This window comes from Neophocaena asiaeorientalis, unplaced genomic scaffold, assembly GCF_003031525.2.
Source record: "Neophocaena asiaeorientalis asiaeorientalis breed wild unplaced genomic scaffold, Neophocaena_asiaeorientalis_V1.1 scaffold767, whole genome shotgun sequence".
NCBI classification, from domain to species: Eukaryota; Metazoa; Chordata; class Mammalia; order Artiodactyla; family Phocoenidae; genus Neophocaena; species Neophocaena asiaeorientalis.
In genome coordinates, this window is record NW_020174139.1 from 113843 (window position 1) to 130719 (window position 16877).

At 57.1% G+C, this 16877-nt stretch overlaps 1 protein-coding gene across 1 annotated transcript in view; it reads right to left on the minus strand.

Annotated features, from left to right (window-relative positions):
- Window positions 1–3885: 3885 nt before the first annotated feature.
- Window positions 3886–16877, minus strand: part of LOC112406229 (lateral signaling target protein 2 homolog) — a gene marked incomplete at its 5' end in the record, with an annotated part of 49917 nt that continues 36925 nt past the window's right edge. The window contains 5 exons of the mRNA XM_024754953.1: window positions 3886–4041; window positions 4610–4713; window positions 6865–6969; window positions 8017–8133; window positions 9693–9826. Of these exons, the coding sequence (XP_024610721.1) occupies window positions 3910–4041; window positions 4610–4713; window positions 6865–6969; window positions 8017–8133; window positions 9693–9826 (592 nt within the window). The remainder of the gene's footprint in view (window positions 4042–4609; window positions 4714–6864; window positions 6970–8016; window positions 8134–9692; window positions 9827–16877) is intronic.

The window sequence follows — 16877 nt, forward strand, 5'->3', positions numbered from 1 at the left end:
CTAGGGTGGGCGCTTTGGGTCCTGCTCACCTTCCCCCAGCTTCCACTGCAGACTCCAAAGAACAGGAAGAGCTGGGAATGGCCGGGAAGCCAACCCCCCACCCCGTGGGGTGTCAGCCCCCACCCCCAGCCCTGGTGGTCTGAAATGCCCAGCTCAGACCAGGACCCGTCTTCCCCACTCCCCCAGCCGTTTGGGGCAAGGTCTGCCCTGCCTGTGGTCCTTTCTGGGCCAGGACGCTCTCTGGAGGACTAGGGCCTGGCCGCCGGGTGCGTCTGTGCGGGGGTCCCTGCTTGGACCTGGAGTGCCCACCCACAGTGGGGCAGCTCCTGCAGGCAGCGCTCCAGCTGCCCCAACGCCTTGGCCGCCGGGCCACAGTGGGAGAGGAGGCGTTGGGCGGGGCGCCCCCTGGTGGCCATTAGGGGCTGCAGCAGGGACCTCGGAGGAGCCGACCCGGTGCCCCGGTGGGGAAAGGGTAGTGTCCCCCAGCCCTGCCCCACCCACCCGCCTCCGGGGTGATAGTGCCCCACCAGCATCATCAGCCTCCAGGGTACTGACAGTCTTTCTCCTCTCCTTCCCGCGCCCCCGCCCCGTGTGGGTGTCCACCTGCCTGCCTGCCTGCTTGCCTGCCTGCCTGGCGGGGGTGGCCGGGCCTGGGGGCAGGCGGCTGTATGCAGGCATATTTGTGGGGCAGATGAGCCACGGGTGGGGGCTGGCAGCAGGGGCCCCTCCAGAGGCCAGGGTGTGTGGGAGTGGCCTGAGCCGAGCCTGCGGTGGAAGGGGCAGGACGGGGACGGGAGAGGAGGCGGGGGAGAGGAGGCGGCCTTCTCCCCACCTCCCCGGGGACCAGGCTCAGGGGCTCTTCCTGTCCCAGGGCCTCCCCGACCGCTGGGACACAGAGAGCTCTGGGTGCTCCCACCCTACACCCTCCCTCCTTGGACTTGGTGGCCTGCCCTGCGGGGATGCTGCAGCCTGCGTCTGGGTCCTGAGAGCCTGTGGGGGACCCCCCGCCTGTCGGCGGAAGCTCGTGTGGGAAGGTGCTGGAGCGCTCCCGTGGCTTTCTCCCCAGGCCTGTGTGTTGCCCCGAAAGGGGGTGGGGCGGGGTCCTGGCAGCTCCCCAGCCCCTCTCCATACACCAAACCACGGCGTGCCATGGGCGCTGTGTGTCCAAGCTGCCCTCCCTGGAGGTGGCCCTCCAGGCACAGCCAGCTGGGCCGGTTCCTCCCAGCACCCCCAGGTCACAGGGCTCCCTTCTGCCTCTCGCGTGACCCTTCTAAAGGCCCGTGGCCCGGATGGGCTGCCTGCTAACTTCTGTGAGCCTCGGTTCCCTACCTATGACATGGGATCCTGCCCCCTCAAGGGAGTGTTACTCGAAGGATTGTCATGGGGAGTGGAAGGGATGGCCCTCAGGAAACAGAAGCAGGAACGAGGACAACGATGGTGACGACGGGGAAGCTGAGGCTCCGAAGGGCACCTGCTCGAGGTCCAAGGCTGGCTCCCGAGGGCTGATTCCAAACCCCTGGCCCCACCAGTCCCGAGCCCCTGCTGTAGGTGGGCAGAAGTTCATTCCTTCTAGATCCTTCCTGAGCGGGAAACTCTGCCTTGGACCAACCCCTCCCCACCCCCAGGTCCTGGCTCTACCCTTGGAGTGGGGACAGCCCTGTAGAAGGATAGAGTGACCACACATCCCCCACTTAGCGTGGAAAATCCCAATTTCTGGGCAGATGGGACGGCTACTGACCCTCGTTGGGCGCTCCCGTGGCCACAGGCCTTCCTGCAGGACAGCTGGGGTGTGGGCTGCCGTTCCCTCCCACTGCACAAAAGCGGCCCAAGGCTGGCTTGGAGAGCACCCCTCTGTCCACTGGGGTCTAGGCCGTCCCTCTGGAGGGCAGCTGTGTCTGGGCTGAGGGTGAGCATCGGGGCAGACCCTCCTTCCTGGGTCTCCACTCCCTCTCCCACCCCGACCTAGTGAGTGAGGACCACCACGTCCCAGGTCTGGAAGGTGACAACTGCGGGTACCTAGAGTAGAGGAAGGGGGACCCCCCAGAGTGTAGCTTCATGGGGGCTTCCTGCTGGGGGCTGACTTCCTGAAGGCACTGCTGTCCAGCCAGTGACACAGGCACCGCCATCCACAGGAGTGGGAGGGACTCTGTCCAGGTGGGCAGGCCTGGTCTTGGGTAGCTAAGGACGCAGGTCTCCCTGGATGCCACTTCTCTTCTGCTCCCAAAGGACTCAGCGCTGCTCAGAGGAGCCCCCGGGTTCTGAAACACTTTCTCACCTACCAGAAAGAAAATGGGTGTGGTGGCCACTGGGGCCTCTTGCAGCCATGCCCCCATTCTCTGGCCTCCCAACGCCCACTTCAGAGGGACTGGGCACCCAAGTCCCAAGGGAAGGCCCCATCACCTTGGCAACCCCAGCGTTTGGTATGCCCTCCTGCATTCTCTCCAGGGCCCCAGGTGGGGTGTCCAAGAGCACTGCCCACCCCAATGCACACAGACGCCAGGGGTCTGAGCTGAAGACACATGAGGGGAGGAGCTGGGCAGGGTGGGCGGGCAGTGGGGAGGCTGGAGCCATCGCAGGCAGTGGGAGCTGGGGGTGGGGGGCGGCCACCCCTCTCCTGGGGGCTGGTGGGAAGTCAAGTCCTGCCCTTCTACTGTCCCAGGAGTCCAGAAGCCCCCAGCTTCCTAGAGGACAATGAACTTTAGCAAGAGCCCCGTCACCTGCCAGACGGAGAAAGAGGAGTCCATCCATGTTCACATGAGGAATAAGAGTGTCTGTAATCCTTAAATAGATTTATGGAAATGGTTTTGAATTACAGCATTTAGAAAATAAAAATAATCTCCATACATAATATACCCTCCATTATATGCTTTTCTTCTCCCACAGAAGCTGTTTTTGTGCGTGTGTATTCCAGTGTCAAATAGTAATTGGATTTTATCCTATAAAAGAAGCGGTAGGTATGTCATCTCTCTAAAAATAAAACTGCAATCGTCATTGCAATGTGAAGCCTGAGATTTAAGCCTGAGGAGGTGTCTGTGCTGGGGCCCGGGGCCACTCTGTGGTCTGAGGAGGTGGGCCAGGGTCCCAGGGGTGCAGAGGGAAGGGGAAGTGGCAGCCAAGCGGGCAACATCCGGGGGTCCTCAGCCCCCTGGAGAGCCCTGGCCTCGGAAGCTGGGAAACCTCTGCCCGCCACCTGACCCCGCCATCGGCTGGTGGACCAGGGTGGGCAGACCGCAGCAGGGGTGCACCTGCTTGCCCAGAGGACCACCAGGCCTGCTTCTGCATGTCCCCTCTCCGACAAGCAATGAGACTCATGCTGCTGAGACAGGTCCTGAGGGGAGCAGGGGGCGAGCGGCTGTGGGCTCAGGGCCCTGGAGAGAGAAAAGCCTAGTCTTTCTGGTTTGGCCAGCGTGTGGGGAAGCCCTGCGGTGCCCCAGGCCCCCCCCACCCCGCCGGCCCCCAGAGGTGTCCACCATCTCCCCAGACTCAGCCCCAGGGGCCGAGGCTGCCCTGAGCTCAGACACCATCCCCACTTTCCCCTTGCAGGGCGGACCTTCTGCCACGGTTCAGCCTCAAGGCCGCATCTCAGCAGGGCAGGGGGGCAGGCGGATGGGCGGGAGGAAAGCCCATCCTGCCCAGGAAGCCGCCTGGCACCCCCAGGTCCCCCCACTGGCTGAAGCTGACCTCCTGTTGGCCCCTGCGGCTGGCCTGGGGTCCCCACGGGTGTGGAGGCCAGGGCGGGTGGGGCGGAGGTCCTGGACGTTCTGGAAGTCAGGGCGGCCTGCAGCCCTGGCAGAGGTGATGGCGGCAGCTGGATGAAATGCGGTGAAGACCCTCCTGTGGCCGAAGGCCTCCTCCTCGGCACCTCCTCCCTGGCGTCCTTTGGGGCCCTCGCGAGCTTGGGGCACCGTGTCAGATGCCCGCCTTGTCGCTGTAGAAGGGCGTGACGTGGAACATGTAGCAGTGCGTGCACACGCGGACGGGTTTCACCTGCCCGTAGCGGGGCAGCGGTGCCGAATGCGAAGAGCAGCGGGAGCAGAAGATCTGGAAGGCGAGGGGCGGGAGGCGGGGCCAGTGGGCTGGGCAGGGCTCCCAGCAGCCCTTGCGCCTCACCCCTTCCTGACCTTGGCCTCTCAGGGGCGCGCAGCAAGGACAGGGTCGGAGCCCCGGGTGCCGCCGGCCTTCCTGCCCTTCCTCCCACCCAGAGCATCCCGGGCGTGCGCGGGTGGGTGTCTCCCGGTCCCCCCGTGGGGCTGGAACCTTCAGGAAAAGCTGGCGCAGGTCTTGGCCAGGAGGCCGGACCGACGGAGGGGGTCCTGGCCCCATAGCCAGGCTGCCGCAGGCTCCTACTCAGACCCTCCATCCCCTCCCCGTCCCCAGGTCTGAAGTGGCCGGGACTGAGCACTGCACCATCGCACCCGGGGGGCGGAGTGCCTGGAGTCCACACCCTGTGCCAAGGCAGAGCAGGGCCCAGGGCTCAGGCGTGTCTGCACAAGGACCCCGGGGCATCAGTCCGGACTTCCGGACCTCGGCGCCACGTCTGTGACGGCCCCTAGGATGCCCGCAGCGACAGCACGAGGGGCCGCGGGACGACCTCGGCCACCCCACCCACCTTCCCACAGCTCCGGCAGTGGTGCTTCCTGCGGATGACGGTGAAGGGGGCTTTGCACGCGGTGCAGAAGCCGCAGGCCTCGTCCGGGACCCACTCGGGCGGGTCTATGACAACGACAGGGGGGAACACGTCAGCCAGAGGGACCCGTGCGGTGGCGGCAGTGGGGACCGGTGACGGGTGGGGGTCGGAGGCTGGCGGCTGTGCAGGAGCCTCCGGTGGGGCAGCCTGTCCCCCACTCCCCACCTCCGGTCCTCCCTGAGGCTCGGTACCGGCTGCGGTTTCAGAAAACTGACAGTGTCCCATGGACGTGTCAGTCTTTGCAGCTCATCGGCCGTGCTCATCGATCGGACCCCAGCTGCGGCCTGTACCTCGCCCCAGGACTCGGGGCACGGCCAGGGAGCGTCCACCCGGACAACCCTCTCCCGGCCGGCACCCAGACTGGCAGGGCCCTTGGGCAAAAATGGGGGCTGGGAAATGAAGAAATCAGCCCCCTCTGTGGACCCCTCCGTCAATCGGCCTTGCCCACCCCAGCTCCAGGACTGTTCTCAGGTTCTTGAGGAGAGGCGCCGAGGCTGGCCCTGGCCTCTTCTGACACCTGTGCAGCCTGGCAGCTGCCTGTGGGCCTGTCCCATGTCACTTCTCCAGGAGATCCCTGGGGGAAGCCTCTGGGCATCTGCTCTGGAATTTGGGTGGGAGGGTGTGTGTCGGCGCTGGGAGAAGCCATCTTGCATGGGGGGACATGCCTTTCCTCCCACCCCAGACATAAGATGCCCACTGCGTACCAACCCAAAGCCCAGTACTGCCGCCCAGAGGGAGAGCGAACACCTGGACGGCTCCCTGGGGCCACAGTGTGGGCTCAGGGGTCTCCCGTCCACTCTCACACAACCCCCAAGGGAACTCAGCAAGGCCGCCCACCCACCAGAGACCGGGGTCTCCTCGCCTCCCTCTCGCCCCCTCTCCTCCCCACCCTGCCCCTGAGGACCTGCCCCTCCCCCGCCTGCGCACAGAACCGCCCCTCCCCCCGACCCCTCCCACCCAGCTCTCCCGCTTCTGCTCTGGACCCCATCAGCTCACCCCCGACTGCAGAGAGGTGGCTTCTCATGCTTGCCATCCTCCCCCGCCCCCGTGTGAAATCCTTGGCCGGCCCCAGTGATGCCCTGGACGGGGCCTGGCAGCTCCGGGACCACGCCAGGCCACGAGGTCAGCTCCAACACACAAGTCGAGACCCCCGCCCGAGGAGGATGGTGAGGGTCCTGAGGACTTGCTGGGTCCAGGCCCTGCCCTGCGAGCCACTCCCAGGAGGGGGCTGGACTGGTGGCCCACGGTGGGACATGGCCCTGGCTGTGGGCTGGTCCCCTCAAGACCTCGCAGTTCACCAGCTGCACGCTCTTCGAGCAGGGGGTTCCTAGTTTCCCGCGGGAGTTCTAGTTCTGGCACTGTGTGTGATTTTCACAGGAGGGTAGAGAAGACCAGGGGCTCAGGGCGTTTAGGAAGCAGGGAAGCTTGTGTGGCCGCCCCCACGGGATCCCGGCCAAGGCAGCCCCACTGCACACCTGGGTCACCAGGCAGTGCGAGGGAGGCCCTGAGCCGGGACCAGCAGGGACCAGCGCCGCCGGCCAGGCACACCGGGGCCAGCTGCCTCCTTCTCAGCTCCGGTCGCATTCAACACTCACTCAGGCCTGTCTGCCGCTGCCCGTCTGAGCACCTCTCCAGGCCTCCGGCCCCTTCCAAAGGCCTTGGGCGGCCCCCTCCCCACAGATGTGTTGCCAGTGCCCCCAGCCCACCCTGGACGCTCCTTCCCTGACTGCCAAGCCACCGGGCCTGCAGCCGGCCGACCTCCAGACTAACGGGGGAGCAGGCTGCTATGGGAGGCCTTTCCTGCGGGGCAGGTGAACGCTGGGGGGTCGGCAGTGTGCCTATGGCCTGGGACCAGCCACTTCCAGCTGCGGCCGACGGCCTGGACCCCGGCATCTCCTTGCTCCTCACGCCCTCCCTCTGCCCCCCAGGCTGAGGTGTTCAGTTACGGGCCTGAGGTTAGGTGGCGGCAGCTCAGAGGACCTGTGCCCACCCTGGGAGCCCAGGAGGGAAGCTGGAGTAAGAGGCTGCACCCCCTGGGAAGCGGCACGTCTAGGTCTCTGGGGAGGGGCCCCCGCTGGAGGAGCGCTGCCCGCCCCGAGCCTGCAGTCCAGGGCAGAGCGGTGGAAACATCCAGACAGGGCTCCTGCTCTCCGCTCGGCTCCCGGGCCCTCACGCACCTTCCAAGTCTCCATCTCGGGTCTTGGCTGCGAGATCGGAGGAAGACAGGGTCTCCTGGCACAGAGCGCAGTCCTCCAAGGCTGCGCTCCGCAGGGTCTGGGTGACTAGAAGAGAGAGGGTGGCCGCTGGGGTCAGTGGGCCACCGCCTGTCCCCGGGAGGTGCCGCCAGCAGGCAGTAGCCCCCGAACAACCCACAGTCCCGCATGCAGAGTGGGTCACCGCAGCCCTCACCCACCGTCCCCGCAGGCTGGGTGCTGACCCCGCAGGGGACCTTTCCATCCGAGTGCCCTCAGGTGTGCAGCTGGTCCTGCCTGTGGGCCCCTGGCCCCAGGGCCCACCGTCCTTGCTTGCAGAGCAAGAAGCCAGCCCCAGAAGGCAGCCCCGCCCAGAATTCCCTGGCAGATGGGGGCAGTGTGGTCCAGTGGTGTGGACCCTGGGGGGCACAGCTGGGTTGGCACACAGGACAGACTTCTCCTCCCTGTGGGCGAGGACGTGCCCTCCAGGGCTGGGCCGGCTGCCCCGTGTGTCCAGACGTTCTTGAGCAGAAGCCCCTATGATGAGAGGTCACTCGCCCAGAATGGGAGCCTCAGCCCAGCAGAGGGTGGGCAAGCAGGGGTCGGGCCCCTTCCCCACGCTCGGACCCTGCCACCTCCTTCCAGGGAGCGAGGGGCCAAGCTCCCTGTGCCTTAGCATTCCCTGTCTGACACCTGCTCTCTCACCAAGTAACTCTGCTCTGTGTGCACGTGTGTGTGCACGCGTGTGTGAGTATGTGAGGCAGCTCACAGACGGCCACTCCCCCGAGCAGGGGACCCACGTCCCCTCCTTGGCTCTGGGCTGGCCCCTGGCTGCTCTGACAGACAGAGTTTGGTAGAAGTGACAGTGTACCGCTTCCGGGTCCCGTCTCCAGGCCCGTCAGCCGTCGGAAGTGGGGTGGCCTGGCTGGGGCGTGGGCACGTGGGGCTGTGACCCCCGTGCGTCCCCAAGCCCACTTCTCGGGGTACCCGGGGCCTGTGCCCCTCTGCCCACAAAAGCCGGGTGGCGGTGCCGGGCCAGGTCTGGGGGTGCAGATTTCCGCAGGCCCCCCACATCCGGGGGTGGGTGGGCATGACGGTCAGCCTAGGCCTCAGAGCCTGTCCCGAGCTGGCACTCACCCTTCTTTAGCTTTTCCTTGTCGTCCGTTTCCGGCTTGGTGGCCATGACCTGGAAGAGGGTCTTGAGAATACTTCTGAGGTCGCTGGCATAGTTGGTCTGCAGCTGGTCAGCCACGCCTGGGGGAGGACGCCCAAGGAGGGGGGGTTAGGTCCTGGCAGCTGGTGAACCCAGCCAGGGCTCGTGGTCAGAGACCAACATGTCCTCGGATGAGTGGCCGCGAGAAGAGGCTGCCCCGCCCCCGTGACAGCTCCTTTGGCAGAAGCAAAAGCTCAGGAGTCAAGGGAAGGTGGCGGAGGGGGGCAAAGTACCTAGCAGCCCTCCCCCGGGGGTCAGTTATTCGCTTCGTGCTTTTATCCTGGCCCCTCACTGAGGGACAACCCCAGAGCCCCCAGCTGTGCCCACCCACATGGCAGCACCTTCCCCTCATGGCCACCTCGACTGAGGGGATGCAGTGAGGTTCCACGTGGCTGGGGGGCCGAGGGTGGATCCTGCCCAGACATGGGGCCCAGCGCCGGCTCCTCGGCCCCCCCCGCCAGCTGCCCCCCGCTCCCTGGCCGGACAAGCCTTCTCCCACCCTCATCTGCAGAGGTTTCCTCTGTCCCTCAATTAGGTGGACTTGGCCCTTCTCAGTGAAGAGCGCTGTTAGCTCTTCAGGGGCACAAGGGGCTGCCGTTAACAGCAAAGCCAGGGAGTGACCGTGCACATCCCAGCAGCACATGGGCGCCCCGGGACCCATCACTGCGCTGATACCGTGGCCGGCGCTTCCGGGGGCTTCCTTGCGTGCCAGCAGCCGTGTTGAGTACCAGCTGGTGTGATGTTCCCCAGACCTCTAAACAAACCCGTGTGGTGGATGCCGGCAGATGTCTGAACCGAAGCTCAGAGTCACCCCGAGGTCCTCGTGCCCCCACCTGGCCTGGCTGGGGCTGTGCCTGAGAGGCCCTCGGCAGTGCGGAGTGACCCCGGGGATCATGACCCTGACTCTGCAGTGTCCGCCAGTCCACAGGCTGCCCCGCGGCTGCCCCTCCACCCGGGGCCCGGGAGCGCCGTGGAAACTCCAGGCCAGGGGAGCTGGGCTGCGGGACTGGCACTGTGTGAACCCGGCTGCCCCGGGGAGGTGTCGGGGAAGGGCAGGCAGGAGGCCAGGAGGGTGGACTTCACTGCACACTTGTCATACTTTTAAACCATGAGAAGGCGGCAGCTATTCCGAACACACAAATCTAGGGAAAGCGCTGCTACGAAGACATCGCTTGTGCTCACTCCCCTCGCTGAACTCCCCAGGGAGACAAAACAGTCATCGTCCTGTTGTCTGCCACCCCAAGAGAGGAAACATCAGTCGGGACAGGACGCACAATGAACTCTGACCTACAAATTGAACAGAGCCTCCCTGTGTGAGCAGCGAGGGGCCACTGGGACCAGAATGGGGTCCTCCACCCACCACGGGAGGGCCTGGCGAAGCACGACGCCCGCCTCTTTACCGGGCCGGGCTCATGGCGGGGCTCGCGGGCGAAGGATGAAGTGATGCGGTGAGGAAGGCCCAAGGCAGGGCTGACACCCGAGCAGCCCAGCATCAGTGGGGAACCTCCTGCACCTGGGCCAGCCGCTCCGCTAAAGCACACCCCCCCCCGCCCCAGTGTGTCCCCAAGCCCACGCCCCGCCCCAGGCCCAGAAGTGGCACCTGAAATGCAGACAAACAGGCGGTGGATCAGGTCGTGGCTGCCGTGGAACCGGGACCGGATCTTCTCTCTGATGGCCACGGGGCCTGCGTCCGGCCCCATCTCGTCTGAGGGGCAGGAGCCGGCCGTGAAGCCGCTGTGCAGAGAAGGAAACACAGGAGCGCAGGTGGAGGGGCGAGGGAAGGCAAAATCTCTGCCCGGAGGCCCCCTCGTTGCGGGAGCGCACTGGGGCTAACGCCACGTGCTGAGCTCCTCCCGTGGGAGAGTCACCGCCCCTCCTCACACCCTCTGCAGTGGGCTGACGGGCCCCCAAAAGATGTATCCACACCCTAACCCCTGCACCTGCCAGCAGGACCTGTTTGAAAGAAAAGTCTTTGCGGCTGCAATCAAGGTAAGGATCTTGAGAGGAGACATCATGGATTATCTGGTGGCCCTAATCTAAGGACAAATGTCTTTGTGGGAGACGGGAGAGGAGACACAGACACACGGGGGAGGGGAGGAGGCGAGTGGCCATGATACAGAGATCAGGGTGATGTGGCCACAAGCCTGGGGGCGCCCGGAGCCACCAGAAGCTGGAAGACGCAGGAAGGACCCTCCCCGAGAGCCTCCGGAGCCGGGGCAGCCCTGTCAGATTTCAGATTTCTGGCCTCCCGCCTGCGAGAGAAGAGATTTCTGTTATTTTAAGCCCCCAGGTCGTGGTGCTGTTTTACTAAGACCGTCCTTCGTCCCCACCATGCACGTCCCTTCCCATGGCCCAGGGGTCCTGCTACAGGTGCTGCGAGCTGTGCCGTTCAGGGGTCACCCTGCGGCCCTAAGTAGTGGCCGCAGTCGAGCCTACACTGTTAGGGCGTCCACTGACCGTCCTGTTCTTAAATCATTTATCTCCCATCTTCTATTTCTGCCGTTTTCTCCCACTTTCTGGGAAATTTCCTCTTTTTTTCTCCGACTTTCCCCTCGACATTTTTGCTACCAGGTTTTTAATTTCCTGCTCTCTCTGTTGTTTCATGGATGTGAAATATTTTATCTATCTGGAAACATTAATTATATTCTTTTTCTGACTTTTTTTTTGACTGTGCCGCGAGGCATGCGGGATCTTACTTCCCCGACCAGGGATTGAACCCGTGCCCCCTGCAGTGGAAGCGTGGAGTCTTAACCACTGGACCATCAGGGAAGTCCCTCATTATAATTTTTTAAAAGTTGCCTTTGGTGGCCTGCACTATCTCTGTTTCTGCTTTTCTGTGGGGGAGTTGGGTTTTTTCATGCCTGCCTCAAATGCAGAGACCCCTGTCAGAGAGAGGCCCTGGCGTGGCCTCCTGGCACGGGTGGAATCGCGGGCGCCCTCGCATCACTGGTGGGAGTGTAAATTGGTGGATGACTTTGGGGAGGTGCTCTGGCACCACCTCAGAGAAGCTGGCACACTCAGCCCAGGGACCGTGGTCGGCACACACCCAAGACCCTGCCCTGTGCAACTGCAGACGTGGCAGAATCTTCAAGGCCATTCTGGAAGTTCCAGTAAAATCCACCAGTGATGGAGGAGGAGAATCCACTGTCATCTTGTCACGCTGTGGCCCGCCTGATCGTAGCGGGTGAGCAGCCCTGGCCCCTTGTGGACGTGGACGACCCTCGCCGACACGGCAGAGAGACGCACACAGCCGCCCGATATCTCACTTAGGGGCACGTCCCTTGGTGTCAAACCATCAGGAAGCTCGGAGATGTGACGTGCCTGAGAATCCAGTGCAGGGGGCGCTGGGGCTGGAAAGGGCCCCAGACTGGCTTCATGGGCTCCCCCTGCTCACCCAAGCAGAGATGCACGAGTGCACGTCTGACTGGCACACTCTAGCGACGTGAACATTGGTTTATAAGTAATATTTCTTTTCAAAAAATTTATTTATTTTATTTATTTATTTTTGGCTGCACTGGATCTTCGTTGCTGCACGCAGGCCCCTCACCGCGGTGGCCTCTCTTGTTGTGGAGCACAAGCTCCAGGCGCAAGGGCCCCAGCAGCTGTGGCATGCGGGCTCAGCAGCTGTGGCTCGCAGGTCCCAGAGCGCAGGCTCAGCAGCCATGGCGCACGGGCCCAGCTGCTCCGCGCCATGTGGGATCCTCCCAGACCAGGGCTCGAACCCGTGTCCCCTGCCTTGGCATGCGGATTCCCAGCCACTGCGCCACCAGGGAAGTGCCCTTATCAGTACTATTTCACCAGAACGTGGAGGAGCGGAGGGAGGCTGAGGGCGAGGCTGGGGCCCTCGTGATGATCTACAGCTCTGCCCTCCCAGACCACCTGCCAGGTTTCCAGAGACGAAGCCCCTGACTTTCTGCCTGGCGGGTGTGGACTTGGCGGCCCCTGTCCTGGGAGCTGAGTAAAGAAGGGGGATGCAACATCCCTGTCCGGGGTGTCAGCTTCCATCAACACCCCCAGTCTCAGTTCACAGCCTCACCCAAAAGACTGGGAAGCAGGAGCCCAAGCAAATATTTGTACACAATATTGGCAGCAGCATTATTCACAAGAGCCCAAGGGGAAACAACCCAAGTGCCCGTCAACAGACGATGGATACACAAAACGGGGTCCCTCCATACAATGGAGTATTATCCAGCCTTAAAACGGAAGAAAATTCTGACACCAGCTACCATATGGATGCACCTGTAGGACGTTAGGCCCAGTGACAGAAGCCGGTCACAAAAGGACAAACACCGTGTGACTCCGCTTACGTGAGGTCCCTGGAGGAGTCACGTTCAGAGACAGAAAGCAGATGGTGGGTGCCGGCTGCTGGGGAAGGGGGCTTGAATGGGGACAGAGTTTCAGTTTGCGATGATGAAAAGTTCTGGAAATAAAGAGTGGTGGCAGTTATACCACACTGTGAATGTGTACAATGCCACCGAATTGTACACTTAAATATGGTTAAAATGGTAAAATTTATGTTATATGTATTTTGCCAAAATTAAAAAGTAGGGGAAAAAAAGATTTAGGACAGGGGAGGGCAGAGGAAAGGGAACTGAAAAGTCTAAGTAGCGAAGAGAGCTGATGGATTTGGCATCAATACAACAGGTTAAGAGTGAATACATGCTAAAAACCATTAAATTATACACTTTTTAGTACATATGTTTAATAATTAAAAAACTGAAGTATAGTTGATTTACAATGTTGTGTTAGTTTCGGGTGTACAGCAAAAATTATACACTTCTAAAGGGTGAACTGAATGGTATATATACTATATATCAATAAAACAGTTACTGTTAAAGACCCAATTATATTAAGATATAGTAGCAATAAACAAACTGAAAATGAAATTAAGAAACAACCCTATCTTCAACAGCATCAAAAAGATTTAAGTATTTGGAATAAACTTAACAAAAAAGTGCAAGAGTGACGTCACTGAAATAAATTAGACCTAAATAAATGGAAAGACACCCTATGTTCATGGTTGAGGACTTAATATCGTTAAGATGGCAATACTCCCCAAATTGGTCAATAAGTTCAATGCAATCTGTATCAAAATAGCCGCCTTTTCTTTTTCCATGCAGAAGTTGACAAGCTGATCCTAAAATTCACACGGAAACGCAAGGACTCAGAACAGCCAAAACAATCTTGAAAAAGAAACAAGTTGGAGGCCTCACACTCATGACGTGGACTTTAGTATGAAACGCCAGTAAATAAGACTGAGGCACTGGCATAGGACACGTGAGGATGGAAGAGAATTGCGAGTCCAGAAATAAACCCACACGTTTGTGGGCAACTGATTTTCAAAAGGGGTGCCAAGATCATCCAACGAGGAAAGAAGGCTCTTTTCAAAAGATGGTGCTGAGATAGAGAAAGACCATCTCTCCAATAAGTGCTGCTGGGAAAACTGGAAGCTGCATGTAAAGGGATGAAATTAGAACGTTTTTTCACACCACATATAAAAATAGACTCAAAATGAATTAAAGACCTAAATGGAAGACTGGAAACTATAAAACTCCTAGCAGAAGACACCGGCAGATCACTTTCTGACATAAGCCATAGCAATATTTTTTTTGGATCTGTCTCCCAAGGCAAAGGAAACAAAAGCAAAAATAAACAAATGGGACCTAATTAAACTTAAAAGCTCTTGCAACAGCAAAGGAAACCATCGACCAAATGAAAAGATAACCTACTGAATGGGAGAAAATATTTGAAAAAGATATGACCAATAAGGGGTTAATATCCAAAATATATAAACAGCCCTTACAAGTCAATAAAAAAAATTAAAAAATAAACCAGATTAAAAAATGGGCAGAAGACCTGAATAGACATTTTTCCAAAGAATACATACAGATGAAAAGCACACGAAAAGATGCTCAACTTCGCTAATCATCAGAGAAATGCAAATCGAAACCATGAGACATCCCCTCCCACCCATCAAATGACCATCATCAAACAAAAAGACCAAAAAAAAAAAGACCAAAGTGTTGCTGAGGATGTCAATAAAAAGGAACCCTCCCACACTGTTGGTGGGAATGTAAATTGGTGCAGCCACTTTGGAAAACAGTATGGAAGGTCTCTCAAAAGACTAAGAACAGAACTACCATATGATCCAACAATTCCACTCCTGGGTATGTATCTAAAGAAAACGAAAGCAGAAAAGATACATGCACCCCAGTGTCCATAGCAGCATTATTCACAATAGCCAAGACATGGAAGCAACCTAAATGTCAATCAACAGATGAATGGATAAGGAAGATGTGGTGTATACATACAATGGAATATTACTTAGCCATAAAAAAGAATGCAAATTTGTCAATTCCAACAACATGGATGGACGTGGACGGTATTATGCTAAGTGAAATTAGTCAGACAGAGAAAGACAAATACTATATGTTATCACTCACATGTAGAAACCTAAAAAATAAAACAAACAAATGAATATAACAAAACAGAAGGAGACTCACGGATATAGAGAACACACTAGTGGTCACCACTGGGGAGAGGGAAGGAGGGAGGGGCACGATAGGGGTAGGGGATTAAGAGGTACAAACTATTAAGTATAAAATAAATAAGCTACAAGGACATATTGTAACAGCACAGCGAATACAGCCAGTATTTTAGAATAACTTTAAATGGAGTATAATCTATAAAAATATTGAATTTCTATGTCATGCAACCTGAAACTAATACAATATTGTAAGTCAATTATACTTCAATAAAATTTTTTTTTTCTGGGAGAACTGCATTTCCACACACGAAAGAATGAAATTAGACCTTACCTTATACCATATACAAAAATTGACTCAAATAGATCAAAGGCCTGTATCTATTCTAAAATTCTTAAACTTAGAAAGAATTTTAAATTCTTTAAAAGAATTCTTAAAAATTCTTAGAAAAGAACAGGAATCTTTGTGGTCTTGGATTAGGCAACAGTTTCTTAGGTGTGAAACCAAAAACACAGCAACCAAAACCAAACATCTTATTCATCAGTTCCTCAGACAGGATGACACAGCAACTCCACTCTGAGGTGTCTACCCAAGAGAACTGAAACGCATATTCACACAAAAATTAAAATTAAAAACTTCTGTGCTTCAAAAGATACCTTCAAGAAAGTGAAAAACCCCACAGAATGTGAGAACATTTTTGCAAATCATGTATCTGTCAAGGGTATAGTATCTGGAATACAGAAAACTCTTGCAACTCAACAATAAAAAAATAAATAACCCAACTAAAGAATGGACAACGGATTTGAAAAGACATTTTTCCAAAGAAGATATACAAATGGCCAGTAAACACATGAAAAGATGCCATCATTAGTCATTCAGGAAATGCAAATTAAAATGATAATGTGCTATTTTATATCCATTACGATAACTGTAAGAGTTTAAAAAGGAAACAGAAAATAACAAGTGTGGGTGAAGATACGGAGAAATTGGAACCTTGTACATCCCTGGTGAGAATCTGAAATGCTACCGGAACTGTGGGAAACAGTTCAGCAGTTCCTCATGCCGTATAACCCAGCAATTCCACCTCAAGGTATCTACCCAAGAGAACTGAAACATAGATTCACACAAAAGTTTGTACGTGAATGTTCATACATACTAGCCAAACAATGGAAGCAACCCAAATGTCAGTCAACTGATAAACGGATAAACAAGATGTGGTCTAGCCACACCATGGGATTAATTTTTGGCCATAGAAAGTATGGATAGGTGCTACAGCGTGGATGAACCTCGAAAACATCAGGCTATGTGACAGAATCCAGCTACAAAGGTCACTTATTGTATGATTCCATTTCTTTGAAAAGTCTAGGCAAACCCAAGAGACAGAAAGTAGATTAATGGTTGCCAGTGGCAGAAGGGAGGGGAGGATGTTTGGGGTTTCTTTATGGGGTGATGAAAATGTTGAGATTAGATACTGGTGGCGGTTGTACAACTCTGTGAATATGCTAAAGACCACTGACTTGTACACTTTAAAAAGAATAAGAGGATGCTTTCCTTGTAATCATCTAGCGACTCATATTCAAGAAAGAGCTCAAGCTAAATGCCTGTCAATTGTGGGTTGATTCAGTAAGTTAGCTCAGTCATACAGTTTCCACAAAGGACAGTTAATGATGCTGGAAATTCTAAAATATTAAATAAAAAGGTAGCATTTTAAAAATTAGAGCTATCATATGTACATAAATGAGATTTGGGGAAATACAGTCAAGGCAAAGCATTAACATTACACTTATTTGCATAGTAGGACTATGGATTATTTTCTGAGCATCTTCTAAGATTGAGCATTACTTCTATGACCAGAAGAATAACTTAGGCTGAGGAGAGGCAGCGCCTACAGCAGGAGCCACTGCAGCCCTCCTGAGGCACAGAGTTTGTTTCTTAGTGGAGGGAAGGCATGCTCTGGGGCTCAGCCCCGCAGCCCCTGCCCCTCAGATAAAGCCCTGGAAGCGGGGAAGCCTTTCTGGACAAGGCGCTGCGGCTGGCAGGCAGCTCGCCTGCGAGAAACCAGAGGAAGGGCTCTGACTGTCAGCTGAGCGTTGAGAGCTACGAAGCCTGCGGTTCATGCTGTGCCTTAAAAGAGCAATGAACCCTCCCAGCAGACTGAGACCGAGGCTGGCCCACAGGTGGTGGGTGGGTCAGATGGCAACCATGGTCTCAACCCCAAGCCCTCAAGCCCTCTCCTGCTGCTCCGCAGAGTGGGGCGTGTGTGTGTGTGTGTGTGTGTGTGTGTGTGTGTGTGTGTGTGT